This window comes from Chanodichthys erythropterus, chromosome 23 (assembly GCF_024489055.1).
Source record: "Chanodichthys erythropterus isolate Z2021 chromosome 23, ASM2448905v1, whole genome shotgun sequence".
NCBI classification, from domain to species: Eukaryota; Metazoa; Chordata; class Actinopteri; order Cypriniformes; family Xenocyprididae; genus Chanodichthys; species Chanodichthys erythropterus.
In genome coordinates, this window is record NC_090243.1 from 3,849,664 (window position 1) to 3,865,553 (window position 15,890).

The 15,890-nt window shown below is 34.6% G+C and overlaps 1 protein-coding gene across 1 annotated transcript; it reads left to right on the plus strand.

Annotated features, from left to right (window-relative positions):
- Positions 1 to 8,748: 8,748 nt before the first annotated feature.
- ngdn (neuroguidin, EIF4E binding protein) lies at positions 8,749 to 13,788 on the plus strand. The gene is made up of 11 exons (XM_067377967.1): positions 8,749 to 8,833; positions 9,068 to 9,127; positions 9,249 to 9,320; positions 9,486 to 9,623; positions 9,968 to 10,052; positions 10,141 to 10,193; positions 12,623 to 12,728; positions 12,830 to 13,004; positions 13,145 to 13,292; positions 13,537 to 13,600; positions 13,687 to 13,788. The coding sequence occupies exons 1-11, from the start codon at positions 8,810 to 8,812 to the stop codon at positions 13,704 to 13,706; spliced, it is 945 nt and encodes a 314-aa protein (XP_067234068.1). The 5' UTR covers positions 8,749 to 8,809; the 3' UTR covers positions 13,707 to 13,788.
- Positions 13,789 to 15,890: the final 2,102 nt, after the last annotated feature.

A 15,890-nucleotide genomic window follows, 5' to 3' on the forward strand; every position in this document is an offset into this window, starting at 1 on the left:
TAGAAGAATAGAAGTTAGTAACAGATTGTAAGCCCCAGTTTTAATAGGTGTGACTAATGATGGCCTGATATTTCCTACTCAGCACTAATTTGTGGAGGGGGTCTTAAGCCAGCACTAGAATCTGCTTAAGCTGGTGAAAAAGGGGATAAAGTTGCAGAGAGGTTAAAGACTAGAGATGAGGCAGCATGTTGGTTAGACTGCACTGAAGCACACTAGGGGACCTATTGAAATGCAGCGCGACTGGCTGAGGCTAATTAACAGTAGGGTCCAATTTACAGTACAGGTGGAGCAATTAGAGAGATGGAGCCTGTAAGCAGAAATACTGGTTTTAGGGCACACAATAAGTCAGTATGGGGCAAATAAAACTGTGGACACATGACGGTGTCATTTGGTAATGCGGTTCTCTCTACATGAACTGCAAACACTATAAAACCAAATGAGCAGCCATTGGCTAAAGTGAAAACATGAGCCAGACAGAGAGAAATTCAGGGCTGAAAACAAATGCAAAGGCTGTGATTTTTAGCATGTGAAGAGATTAAAATAATTTATTTACTTAAACATCTGCTTAAATGTTGACAATGAGCTGAAATACATATATATGTATGTATATATATATATATATATATATATATATATATATATATACAGAATATTTTTTTCACAATTTATATTTATTTCATTTATATATATATATATATATATATATATATATATATATATATATATAATGTTTAATTTTAATTTTTATAACTGTACAATTTAATTTTAACATTGTTTTTGCATATTTATGAGATTAATAACATTAGTAAAGCATGTGTAAGTAATGCATTAATGCCGCTTTAAAAAAAAAAAAAAACATACTTAAAAAAAAAAAACTACCAAAACAAAAAAAAACAAAACAGATAGCTAAACTCTGGGTTAAAAGTACTCCTAACTTGGGGTTAAAGTTTAAAACTCTTTGGTAATAATGATTCATTAGGAATATCCAAACAAAGACTGTTAAAATCAGCTCCATCACATGATTAATGAAAGGATCATCTAAGCAGTCATCAGCGTTTTTGTTTGTTCATGTTAAACTTTGTGTTATTTCCTTATAGAGTGACAAGGGAAGTCCCTCATTCATTTTCATTGAGCTCAGTTTTGGGTTTGACGATCAGATCAGCCCACACCCTCTCTCACATTGTCAGAAGTTCCTCAGGAGATGGACTTAAAGCCCAACCTTCCCCACCTGATCCTGATCACCACGGCCTGAAGGCTCCATTGAAATAACCAGGCCTTTTAGACTTGCTACTTTAAGCTCCTCTGAAGCAATTATGCATTCATGTAATTGGCATCCACGAATATGAAATGTTTGGTGGGCCCTTAAACACTGTTAGGATCTTTGAATGTCGCCCTTGTCAGACAAAGCCTGGAGGTGTTACCCCATTTCCATCTATTTAGAGTGCTGGGAAGAGGTTGAAACAGCCCTGTGTTTACAGTAAACTTTAGGGAAAAATGCTGAGTGCTACTGAACTGCTCTTCACCCACTTATTAGTATACCCCCCACCCACCCCCCCACCAGCCATCAATAGCTGGAGTCTTAATTAAACAAGCAGATGCAGGAGTGTCAATCATACGCAGAGACAGAAGATTGTAACAGTCTAATATACAACGTTCTGCTGGGCATTTTGTTCCCCTGATATTACTGTAAGCTCTGGAGGAGAAATCACGTGAACGAAATGCAGACACAAAGTAATCCACCACAGAATGACACTTTATTTCCATTTGTATGTATTTTCCATATTTCTCTATAAATAATTCTAATTTATTTTTAATTCTTTTCTGTGTATTTATTTATTTCAAGCAACAATTCATTATAGTCTACTTGTACAATTACATTTATTATATATTTACAAATTATAACATAAAAGTTTGTATATATATATATATATATATATATATATATATACACAGTCATCATATATATATATATATATATATATATATATATATATATATATATATATATATATATATATATATATATATATATGATGACTTCAGATGCCATCAAAACATTTCTTCTAAAAAGAGCATTTTTATCAAGCTCATATGTTTAGGTTCAGTAATTTCACTTTAATGGCAATTAATAGGTCCTTTTCATTGCCATTAAAGTGAAATAACTGAAAATATACATACAAACTTGATAAAAAAGATCATTTTATAAGAAAATTTCAGATGGCACTTAGAGGCTTTGGCATCTGAAGTCTTCATATATATATAGATATATAGATATATATATATATCTGAAGTCTTCATATATATATATATATATATATATATATATATATATATATATATATGTGTGTGTGTGTACATACACATTTACAGAGCTGGGTAGTAGATTACTTATGAATTGTAATCAGTTACTGATTACAAATTACATTACAAAATTTGTAATCGGTAATATAATCTCATAGATTACACATTTTTGAAATTCACAGCAATATCACTGCTTCATCAAATATTTCATCTATATTATTATTATTATTATCATATATATATATTTCATCTATATTCATCTATATTTCCCCCTCACCGCTGTAAAAACTCAAAGAATCACGAACATATATAGGTGGCATGTTTATTATGAAAAAAATATAAACGTTAAAAAAATGAAAAATTTGTAGAATCAATGAATTGTGAACAACTTACTGCCATTGTGTAAATAATATGTAATCATGACTGTAGTCTGATTACGAGTATTTTAAAAAGTACTTTACTTTCATTACAAGTACTTGATTTTTGGAATCTGATTACGTAATCCAGATGACATGTAATCCGTTACTACTCAGCTCTGCACATTTATTATATATTTACAAACCTTTATGTCAGATGCACTAAATCACAATTAATCGATTTGACAGCGCTGTTAAATACACACACACACACACACACACACACAAAAAAAAAATAAAAACTGTAAAATACATGTTGAAGGAGATTTATTTACGATAAGATAGCTTGAAAAGGGTGAAAATAACAAACAAATATTAACTCTCCATTCTTTATCATTTATATGAGAAAGTGGTTAAAAAGCCAGAATAATGCATGAATCTCAGGCCTTAAATCAAAAGCCTCTTGTCGAAAAGAGAGAGCTCAATTCCCACTTCTCCGCAGGATTTTGCTTAGCCTGCATGGTGTCTTTGTCAAAAGCAGTTGTATGTTATCTGAGTAACAGAAACAGCCCTGGTAATCCTTTATGTGGCAGGACGCATAACTGTTCAAACTCCCCTGATAGTCAGTGTGGGGGTTCGCGGCGCTCCATTGTCATTGAGCAGCAGCTCACACGGTGTTACCATTGGATTCTTTGTAATGTGGCTGGAGTTTTTTGCATGACCATAAGGCCAATCTGCTTGCATTGCTGTGCTTGGTAAGGGGCCTATAGGTTTTCAATGAGGTCTGTATTTCACTCACTTTCAACTGTTATGCTCCCTGCCTATATCTTTGTACTCAGTGTTAGTGTGCTGAGAAGAGCTGAAGGTGTGATGTTATTTTATTTAGAGTTAAACTAATTAGACCACATCTCTAAGAGTTTCATCCAGCTAATGATATGACCAGCCAAGACTAATTTAAGTGGGAGCCTTTCCATAAACGGCACTAAAGAACATCCAATCAGAGGACAGAAAGAGACTGGAAAGCCATTTACTGATGAGAGAGGGTAGCAGAATGGGTGAACTTTTTTATTGCTTTTTTCCCTCTAATCCATAAGAATGGGAACAAACAGGGCAGCTGCTAATAATAATTACATTTACAGTGTTCTCACAGCAGACTTCACAAACATAGATCCTCTGTGGCCATATCGGAGAGAAAGAGAGTGTATGTTCGGGAAAGGCTTTGTCAAAAGCATGTATGATTTCCTTTAATAGTTACAGAGGCCCAGACACAGATTCATTAGTGATTCCTGTAAGGTCCATCTTGTCAGGACGGTTAACAGGAAGAGCGTCGGCCCTTAGGTACGGCAGTGGCTGCTCAAGGCCACACAGAGAGCTTTACTCACATCTGTCTCTATCTGTTCTCACTTTGCACCTCTTTCAGCATGTTTCTCGTCTCATATCATTAGCAATACCTCGCTGAATGTATTTGTGCTTTAATTGTAATTCTTTCACAATGTTTATCTTGCTGTCTGAAACATGCATATACAGATGATTCTTCAATTAGGAGAAATATTCTGTCCTAAATTATTGTTAAAGTTTTAAAGAACAGATTAGCCTTTATTAGCTTCAAACATGTCCCTTTTATTACCGTTTCCAGATGTTTAAGTGTTATCAGTCTTAGACGAATGAATCGTAAAGAGTTGTGTCGGGTGCTTCATATACGGGTGAATAACGTTATGGGTCTTTTTTTTTCTCCAAAGGCCTTAATAATAATAAAAAACAGATATATGACATCTAAAGTATGTAACGTAGTACAACTAGATCTCTTTTATTGATTACAAAAGGTTTTAATTATATTTTGCTACATATAAAGGTATTTTAAAGATTTTGAAGTGTCAAAAGGTCATTCGGTTTAACCGTACAAAGGCTAATACAGCCATTTCATTTGTGATTAAAATATCTTAAAATGTAATAAATGTGTATATCTTTTTATTCTGGCATGATTTTATAACATCATATATCAACATAGAGCAAAATGGTATTAAGATTATGTGTAGAAGTCGTTGCTTTGTTATGAGAAAGAATGTCTGGAAAAATGAATTTCATTGATGTCATTCGGAGTAACCAATATAAAGGGACCATTTTGGATCAAGTCATGCAGTCAATATCATGTGACAGGATGTGACATCATTCAGACACCTGCAAAGGACCACATGGTCATGAAGCAAAGTAACTAACTATTTGAAAAAGTGATGTTTTCACTTGCTCATACGCATGTCTCGAAACATCAAGTCATTTGGTACAACTGCTATAAAACATGGAAAATGTTGTAATATTTTAAAAACTTGTACTAAATATACATTTTTGATTGTCCTTTGGCTAGCTAGATATCAGCCAGTTAGCATTGTTTGAAAATACTGTCATTCAGTATAACCAAAAATGTCATTCGGTAAAACCTAGGTTTTGGTTAAACCGAATGACTTTTTTGGTGACAAATTTTGTCCATCTTGTAAAAAATGACAAAAGCAGTGTTAATTTATTATAAAAAACACATAATCTCATTGTTAACACTTAATAAAACTTCAAAATTAATTATATCCCCATTATAGTTTTTTTTACACTTTTAAAAACCTTATTCGTCAATGTCCCATATAGGAACCTTTTAGGGGTTCCCATTATGGAATTTTAAATTTGATGAATTAAACAGCTTGTAAACATACTTCATCACTAGAAAATAATGAAATAACCCGTTATACATGAAAGTATTAGGTTCTATATATAACTCTGCTGAATCTTTTTCTAAGAGTGTAATGTATAGGCTACATGTAAATGCATATTGCGATCAATATTATTTTATCTGCATCGACTGCATTACTAGCTGCATTAGTAAGTCCAAGGCTTATATTTTTTCTGCAAAAAGAGAAATGTCATCACCATCATATTAACCAGCATAAACTGTTTAGATTAATCTTAAAGGGTTAGTTCACCAAAAAATGAAAATTCTGTCATTTATTACTTACCCTCATGCCGTTCCACACCCGTAAGACCTTCGTTCATCTTCGGAACACAAATTAAGATATTTTTGTTGAAATCCGATGGCTCAGTAAGGCCTGCATAGCCAACAATGACATTTCCTCTCTCAAGATCCACAAAGGTACTAAAAACATATTTAAATCAGTTCATGTGAGTACAGTGGCTCAATATTAATATTATGAAGCGACAAGAATATTTTTGGTGCGCAAAAAAACAAAACAAAATAACGACTTATATAGTGATGGCCGATTTCAAAACACTGCTTCAGGAAGCTTCAGAGCACAAATGAATCAGTGTGTCGAATCATGATTCAGATCACGTGTCAAACTGCCAATGGCTGAAATCACGTGACTTTGGTGCTCCGAACAGCTGATTCGACACACTGATTCATTATGCTCCGAAGCTTCCTGAAGCAGTGTTTTGAAATCGGCCATCACTTTATATGTCAATATTTTTTTTTTTTTTTGGTGCACCAAAAAATATTCTCGTCGCTTTATAATATTAATATTGAACCACTGTACTTGCATGATAATGTCATTTATTACTCACGCTGATGCCGTTCCACACCTGTAAGACCTTCATTCATCTTCAAAACACAAATTAAGATATTTTTGATTAAATATGATGGCCCAGTGAGGCCTCTATTGAGAGCAATGCTATTGTAAATCTCAAGATCCATAAAGGTACTAAAGACATATTTAAAACAGTTCATGTGAGTTCAGTGGTTCTACCTTAATGTTATGAATCGACGAGAATACTTTTTGTGTGCCAAAAAACAAAATAATTACTTTTCAACAATATCTCATGATGGCCTATTTCAAAACACTGCTTCAGAGCTTTACGAATCAAATCAGCGGTTCGGAACACCAAAGTCACGTGATTTCAGCAGTTTAGCCAGTTTGATAGGAGATCCGAATCACTGATTCGATTCGTAAAGCTTCATGAAGCAGTGTTTTGAAATCGGCCATCACGAGATATTGTTGAAAAGTTGTTATTTTGGGGTTTTTTTTGCACAGAAAAAGTATTCTGGTCCCTTTATAATATTAAGGTACTCACATGAACTGTTTTAGATGTTTTTAGTACCTTTATGGATCTTGAGATTTACAATAGCATTGCTGTCAATGGAGGCCTCACTGGGCCATCTGATTTAATCAAAAATGTCTTAATTAGTGTTCCGAAGATGAGCGAAGGTCTTACTGGTGTGGAACGACATGAGGATAATAAATTACATTATTTTCATTTTTGGGCGAACTAACCCTTTAAGTTAAGACTGTGTCTACTTGAGCACTAGTATAACCATCAAATTGGTATCAAATTGGACCAGTCTATGTTTTATGTAGCTATAGTTATTAACAGTCTTAAAGAAAAAAAATGTGATGACTAACTTGTAGCTAAGACTAGGCTATAGTCTTAACAGTTTATGCAACCAGCCCCTGGTCATAACTTTTTAAGTAAGTTACATGAAAAGGTAGATTGGTCTAATTTGAATCTGAAAACATAATACTGGTTAGCCCTAACTATTAGCTAGTTGGTAAGACTTGTTCTTAAGACATAAGCTAGTTTTAACTTGGCAGCTGTGTTTATCTTTATTCGAGGACATGTGAATGTAAGTGGTCAGAAATGCTCATAATGTAAGAACCATTCAAATACATAACGCACAGTGAGTTCAGTAAATGTCTTCAGATACTCACATTCATCACTCAATGCGCTTCACTCTTCTCTTCACCCGCAGTGTTGTGATTGAGGTCCAATGGAGTCTCACGCCATCTTCTGATGAAATGCAAAACTGCAGAAAGTTCAAGAAAGTCGAAAATCACAAATTCTATTTTAGAATTGTGAATTAACAACAAATAGACATATGCTTTGATCCAGCCATATTTATATTTAAGGTGGCTTGGCTAGTTATTAGCTGAATAATGCCCCAAACTTGGTAGGCTATACGAAACTGTTTATACACAAATTTATTTAATTGTAGGCTATTCTTTTTTATTGATGTCATTTATTCAATTTTTACCTTTTTATGAATCTGATTAATCTTTTATTTATGAATTCTAGATCCTTTTTATGCCTTATGTTACATTATTGTTCTTTTTTGGTTATATGTTATTTAATTGTTTACATATATTCTAGGCTACTATATGCTCTGATATGTTTGATTATTTCTAAAAGTAAGATCTTTTTGTGTCTCTTCTGTGCTGTAAGATCGAGTGGGCATACTCTCCATCAGACTTGGTTACGTGATGTACCTTGGTATATGTTTCCATCTCTGCAGACAGAAGATAAAACAAGATCCATGATATTCTCTTAAAAGTCTTAAAACCACAGTTGCTTAAGTTATTCTGTATGCTTTAAGGACCTAATCAGACCTGATTTTTGTCTTGAGCGCATCATTAAATGGTTGCAAGAGAAGTACAAAGAACCTCAGTAGGTACTTTCCCTAGTCCCTTCCTGTTACAGGCACAGCATATTAAATGTAGCTTATAGTTTCATAAGACTTGGGGCTTCTTCTTCTGCTTCATCTCTTCATTCTGACTTATCATTACTATATCTTAGGCTACTTCTTCTGGGCCTTTCTCTATACTTTGATCTTCACAAACTTCATCTGTCCGATGCAATACTTTTGATATTAATGCTTAGATTTACTTTTTTGTCTTATCTTGAAACTTATTTGCTACATTTTTATAAAATGTCTTATTCCTTATTCAAATTTGATCTCTGACATAATCATTGTTTGTCTGCCTGGATCTCACTGCACAACCAACAGACCATCTAAAACCAGCCAGGCTAGTTAACCACCTTTGGCTGGTTTAAGAATTTTAGCAGGAATGGTAAACAAAACTACTGTAATATACGCTTTCATGTGTTTAGTTGGCTATATTTTGATGTATGCCATACTTACATAGGCTAGGCTACTTTATGTATTTTTGATGTGAGGCTAGCCTACTTTTAATGGCTGAAATAACAAGGGTCCTTTTACCCTTTGTATGCAATACTGAGTCTATATAATAATTAAAGCACGCTGAAACACGAAATAGTCTTAACAAAGATGTTGACTATTGTCGAAAGACGATTTTTGTCCTGAATTGCTTGCTTCGAGTTTTGTCCCTACGTGGTACCCGTATCAACTTGGTTAATCCAAGATGGCGACCGCCACGGTTGGAAACGTGAGTTGTTCTTTAACTCAATAATTTTGTTCTTATTTGAACGTATACATAGATGTACTGTAATGGAATGAGTATATTATAGTTTTATCTTCATTTAGAATGAAATTCCATGAAATTGTGTGTTATTTCGCGGATAAGTGACAAGATATTGTCAAATTCACGTTGGCTAACCTGATAGCCTTTATGATCTGTATTCTCTGCCGAATAGTTAACAGATGTAGTTGTCTTTTGCAGGGAATTATTGACAGTGACCTTCCCACTGCCGTGCTTCTCCTCAACAGTCTCACAGAACAGGTCTGTAGTGTCACAGAACCTGAATATTTTGATTTAGATGGACAGAATCACAATTGGATATAATATAGAGATATGTGAAGATGTGATTATATTTGACACTGATATATTTTCATATTTTCAGGTTGCTTCAATAACAAGTCATGTCCAGGACCTGATAAAGAAAGTCAGAGAGAAAGCTTATGAGACTTCTAAGGTAGAACTATTTTTATGGTATTAAAATACCATCACAATCTCTCTCTCTCTCTCTCTCTCACACACACACACACACACACACACACACACACACACACACACACACACACACACACACACACACACACACAAATGTTTTTAACATGTCTTTTCCTTTTCGCTCTAGGGTTTGTCTTTTCTGGACTTGAGATATCATCTGTTACTATTTTACTTGCAAGACATCACTCATTTAATCAGTTTAAAGACAGAGGGAGAAAGTCTGAAAGACAACAGCGCCATCCACAGGCTGGTCACCATAAGGACGGTATGACAAAAAAAAAGTTTAGTTTTCTATTAATATTAATTCTATCAATATTTGATCTTTGAATAGATTTTCCTTAATCATATATAACAAATCAAAGTGTTTCATTTATTTTTGTCAAATCCCTCAGATCAATCAATTCATTCTCTACAACAAATTCTCAGTTTGTAGAATTTTGCCTGCTCTGGCTTCAAATCAATTACGATAATGCAATAAATTACATTTTTAATAAATAAACCAACTCTGGAACAAAGTGTATGCATCAGGTCACATCAGTTATAAATCAGTATATTGCATTATACAATAATGCTGTGCCTGTGTTAAAGAGTTGTTTTTTGTGTGTGTAGGTTTTGGAGAAGATGCGTCCCCTAGATCAAAAGCTTAAATATCAGATTGATAAATTAGTGCGGACTGCAGTGACAGGCAGCCTCTGTAAGTCTTTTGATGTTTTTGTCATTGATTGCACATATTAAGAGTTGAACCACAAGTTTACTGACTTGAATGAGGGTTTTTCTTCCAGCTGAAAATGACCCTCTACACTTTCGCCCTAATCCTCAGAATATGGTCAGCAAGGTAAAGCTCTTGTCATGTCATATAATATATCTTAAATAGTATGTAGTTTTAAAGGATTAGTTCACCTTCAAATGAAAATGACCCCAAGCTTTACTCACCCTCAAGACATCCTAGGTGTATATGACTTTCTTCTTTGTGATGAACACAATCAGAGTTATATGAATAAATATCCTGACGCATCCGAGCTTGAGCAATACCGAGTCTGAGCTGAAGAAAGTGCCTTCTGAAGCGAAGCGATGCGTTTGTGTAAACAAACAAAAAAAATCTATATTTAACAAGTTATGAAGTAAAATATCTAGCTTCCGCCAGACTGCCTTCTGTATTCAACTTACAAATAAAGTGTAAATCTCTCGCTGTTCAAAAAGCTTATGCTACGTCCTACACGTTCCCTATTCATCTTAAGGCAAAAGGTTAACTGACGCGACTTCAGTTCCGTTGTTTCGTAAGTTGAATACAGAAGGTTGGTCTGGTGGAAGCTTGATATTTTACTATATAACTCATTAAATATGGATTTTTTTTTTTTTTACACAAACATGTTGCTTCACTTTAGAAGGCCTTTGTTAACCCCCCGGAGCCATGTGAAGTACATTTATTATGGATGGAGGCACTTTCTTAAGCTTCATACTCATTGATCCCATTCACTGCCATTATAAGGCTTGGATGCGTCAGGATATTTATTAATATAACTCCGACTGTGTTGTCTGGCTATCACCAGACCAAGCTCAATTTAAAATTGAACATTGGTCTGGGGAGTCTGCTATGTATTTCTTACTGCACAAGAGGCGTGATCAATGAGCATTATTCACGCAATTGGATAGTCATTCAACCAATCAGATCAACGATCCGGGTGACGTATTTTTGCAGAGCAATGCGAAATCTCCACACAGTTTGTAGCATTGATCAGCGGTTTGCAAAAGCAGCAATGGCATCGAGCGTTTCTCGCAGGTTGTACAAAAAAACATGAAAGTGAGTGGTATTTTCACCCAGTCAAGTGATTTGTTCGCTAAACTAAAGAAGTCATTTCGCATCGTTGAGAGGTTAAAAGGAATTGGATTGACGGTCGTGCGAGAGACGTCTTGTTATACCCACCCAGAGCCATAGAAGGACCTCTGTACCCGCCAATAGCGAGCAAGGTGGATAAGCCAGTCTGTGATTGGTTCCCGCAAAAGTGTAACAGATGCAGCAGAAATGAATGTACGGGTTTCCAGACTGAGTTGCGAAATCAAATCACCGGCAGATCCGGCTGGGTTTACCCAGTCTACTGATTGTGTTCATCAGAAAGAAGAAAGTCATATACACCTAGGATTTCTTGAGAGTGAGTAAAGCTTGGGGTAATTTTTATAAAAGTGAACTAATCCTTTAATGTTACGTGTACTGTATATACACTTATTATGCAAGTGATATATCAGTAAGATTTCAGTACAATAAACATTGATTTTAGTTTTTCAAAGTAAGTGTTTGTTTTATTTCTTGTATCTTTTTAGATAACTGGTATCAATCTCAGACAGGTTTAAGTAGTTTGCCAGGTCTGCTTAGGTAAAATATGAAACCTACTCAAAGAGGTTGTTCCACATTATTAAGCATTCACAGGTTTCATGCAAAATGGGGAGAAAGAAAGATCTTTCTGTAGATGAAAAGCATGAAATGGTGCAATGTTGTGCAAAAGGCATGAAAACAACTAATATTTTGCGAAAACTGAATAGAGACTATCGAACTATCAAAAGATTTGTGAGCGACTCAGAGCATAGAAGAACTCAGATTAAGGCTTATTAAGGAAAGTTTTTGTCAAACAAATTAATTGTATTAAAAGGGCAGCACATATATAAACCAGTTAAGCAGCAAACAGGTATTTGAAGCTCCTGGTGTCTCTGGAGTCTCCAGAACCTCTCCATGCTCCATAAAGTTGCATTTCAGCCACCCCCTAACCAAAGCTCACAAAGAGAAACATTTACAGTGGGTTTAGAAATACAAAAAGACTCATTTTTAAATAGTGTTATTCACTGACAAATGCCGTACTACAATAAATGGTCCAGATTTGTGATCCAGATGAATCTCCATAGAGTGAATGGCCACCCCATGGAGAGATTCATGGGACTCTAGAGACACCAACAGCTTCAAATACCTGTTTGCTTCTTAACTGGCTATAATATAGTATAGCTTCCCTTTTACTACAATTCATTTGCTTGACAGAGACTTTAATAATAAACCTTAATCTGATCAAGTTCTTCTGTGCTCAGAGTCACTCACAAATCTTTTGACAGTCGATAATCTCTTTTGTTTTCACAAAATATTAGTTGTTTTCATGTTTTTTTTAAATTATATATACATTTAAAGTGTTATATTTTATATAGTATTTGTTTTTTTTGTTTTTTTAAATTGTATATGTATATTTAATTTGATTTTAAAATTGCTGCATTTCTTCCACACAGCTCAGTGAATCTGAGAATTCAGATGACGAGGGTGAAGAAGGAAAAACAAAAGAGCCTTCAGCCAGCAGGAGATACGTACCTCCTCGAATTGCTCCAATGCATTATGGCAAGTCCTTTTATTTTGTAGCAGTTCACATTAGGATTCAGATGTAGAGACATAATTGCAGTTAATACTCACCCCAAACCCTCCTGTCCATACATACACAGATGGGGACATGACGGAAACAGACCGGGAGAAGGAGCGCATTAATAAACAGAAGCGAGCGGCACTCCGCAGCTCTGTGATCCAGGAGCTCCGGCAGCAATACAGCGACGCTCCGGAGGAGATCAGTGACCGCAGAGACTTCCAGACTGAACGGCAAAGCCGAGAGGAGCAGTACAGGTACGTGATGTGGAGGTTTATGGAATTATGATGTTCTAGATAATATGGTATTTTGAATCTAGTTTCAGGTTTTGGATTATATTAAATGTTTTGTAAATTGATGTTTTTTCCTAATGCTTTTGGAAAATATTTTGTAAAAGGAAAAACTATGAGGAGTCCATGATGGTCCGTCTCAGTATGACACGCGAGCAGAAGCTCAGAAAGAGAGGAATGATGGGAATGGCATCACAGCTGAGTAACATCACACGGTTCGGTGACATCACTGTTCTGACAGGGGGAGAAGCACAGGTGAGCTGGACACTGGCATCATGGGTAGTTTTGCATATCTTTCAAAGTTCCAGTTGCTGTTGTAATGAGAAAATACAGTTCTTGGATGTGTATTTCATTACACTGGACATGTAATGCATTTTTAAAAGCTTAATGTGGTAATCTATGACAGAGAGGAAGTAAGTTATAACATATCCGCTAATCTCAGATCCTTCATTTTAGGAAACATTTCTGAGTGTTTTTCCCCCCTCCCCTTTTTTCATAGAATATTGATCATCCAAAACCCAAGAAAAAGAAGAAAATGGTTAAGAAAAGTAAAAAAAAGAAAAGTAAGTATTTGTTTTGTATGTTATACGGGTACTTTAAAAATGTACACTTCTAGTGTTGCATATTAATACATATTTTATCTTTTCAGTTTTCAAGAAGCACAAGTAAACCTATGATGCAAAGGAGAACAAGTCTAAGATGAATTTCAACAAAATTGTTTTTCCAGTATTATAAATAAATCTTTGCCTGGGACGGTTTCTGTTTTCCTTCCATGAACAAAATGGTTTATTGGGTAACACTTTACAATAAGGTTCATTAGTTAACATGAACTAATAATGAACTGCACTTCTACAGCATTTATTAATCTTTGTTAATGTTAATTTCAACATTTACTAATACATTATTAAAATCTTGTTAACATTAATACACTGTGAACAAGAACAAACAATGAACAACTGTATTTTCATTAACGTTAACGATGTTTAGTAAATACAGTAACAAATGTATTGCTCATGATTAGTTCATGTTAGTTGTTTAACTAACCTTATTGAACCTTATTGTAAAGTGTTGCCGTGTATTGAAAGGTGTGAGGAGCTTATGATGTAATTTGTGTTAATGCAAAATGTTGGTCTCAGTATCAATCTGATTATCTTGTTTAGCATAACTGAGTGTATTTAGTTGTAAGACATTCTTGTAAAATTGGTGGATATGTTTACAATAATTTCATATTCAATTAAATATATTTCAATTATTGTGTTGATTGGAAAAACATGTCCAATTCTTGACAATGTTGCAGTAAATGAGTTAAAACATTTATCTGCTGTTTTTTGTCCCATCGCAGGATTATATTAAATGTGACCAAGTCAATCTGCTGGTACCATATAACTTTTGCTTTTTGAAAAGTCAGATGAAACATGGTGGTCAATAATGCAAACAGAGTTCATTTTGGCTGTAAAGCAGCTCTAAAAGAAAATGGTGAAATTGTTCAGTGTTGATTCGGTTCTGTTGCAAAGGTAATCAATTATTAAATTAGATAATTTCATATATAAAGCAGTTCTGCAGAAAACCGTTATGTCATCGTCCAGCTCAGGTCAGTTCTCATCCATGATTAGCTATACACTTGAGTTTTAATTTGTTATTGGTTATCTTGTTTTTTTTTTAACCAGGACTTCGGTACTTAGTTTCGTTCTGAACTCGCACATGGAATGACAATAAAATAAAAAAAAACCTGGAATCAATATTGTTGGTGCAGTCAAATCAATAGCAGTGGATCTCAATATAAGCCTAAGAAGTGTACTGTATAACTAAAACACATGTGATTTCAGGAAATGGGATATATTATCAAAGACATAGGGTAAGATGGGGGAAGACTCCTGCTTTAAAGGGATAGTTCACCACAAAATGTAGTGATTTCACTCAATTAGCCGGTAGGTTTTAATGAAAAGTAAACATGTTTGATATTATGTAGGCCTACATCTCATTCATGGAATTATTAAATAACCCCATCGATTACAGTAAGTATTAAAAAAAAACACTATTAACAACATGCCACTTGGGGCCTTCTGTGCCAAATCATTGTCCAAAAATCCTTTAATAGACAAAAAAACTTTTGACATTTAACTTAATACAATGACATGGATCACTAATGTCCAGAGACATTAATTAACCTCAGAAGTATTAAGATGAGATTTTGTGCAGTCTATAGTCAAAACAAAAAATTACTACAATGACTTTAACACAAAAAAATTAAGAAACTGCGTTTAACAGCCTATTAAAAAACAACAAAAACAATAAAGTCATGACTGACAACCATATTCTGCTATGAACTTTAACCTGTGTGTCTCATGATGGTGAGGATGTTTAGAGTTGTGCAGTATGGAAAGGTCAAAGTCTTTTTGAAAAAATAAACATGCATAATAGTCTGGCTTTTGCTATTGTTCAGAACATGTCCATTGTTTATTGTTGTTGTATTAACTCGTTTATGGAGTATGGCAGAAAACTAAAGCATGGACATTGTTTGGGTCCCTGTAACATAATTCAGGTAAAATACATTGTACTTTAAGCTGGTATGAGAAACAGGCAAGTCCACTGCAAGACACTATGGCCAATGTTTACTTTCTGACTTGAACAAACATGGTATGGTTTAATTCCAGGCTGCACATCAGGACAGAGAACTGGCACCCAGACTGAGCCTGGTTTCTCCCAAGTTGGTTGGGGACACTTATTATTCAGAAATATTGATAACACTTTACAGATTCATTAGTTAATGTATTAACTGACATGAACCATGAGCAATACAGTTACTGTATTTACTAATCTTCGTTAACGAAAATACAGTTGTTCATCGTTTGT

Bases quoted from the DNA above. Each gene is read 5' to 3' on its own strand.
- ngdn (XM_067377967.1), top strand. From the start codon at position 8,810: ATGGCGACCGCCACGGTTGGAAAC. The intron at 8,834-9,067 runs GTGAGTTGTTCT...TGTCTTTTGCAG, and splicing joins CGACCGCCACGGTTGGAAAC to GGAATTATTGACAGTGACCT. The intron at 13,601-13,686 runs GTAAGTATTTGT...TTATCTTTTCAG, and splicing joins GAAAAGTAAAAAAAAGAAAA to TTTTCAAGAAGCACAAGTAA.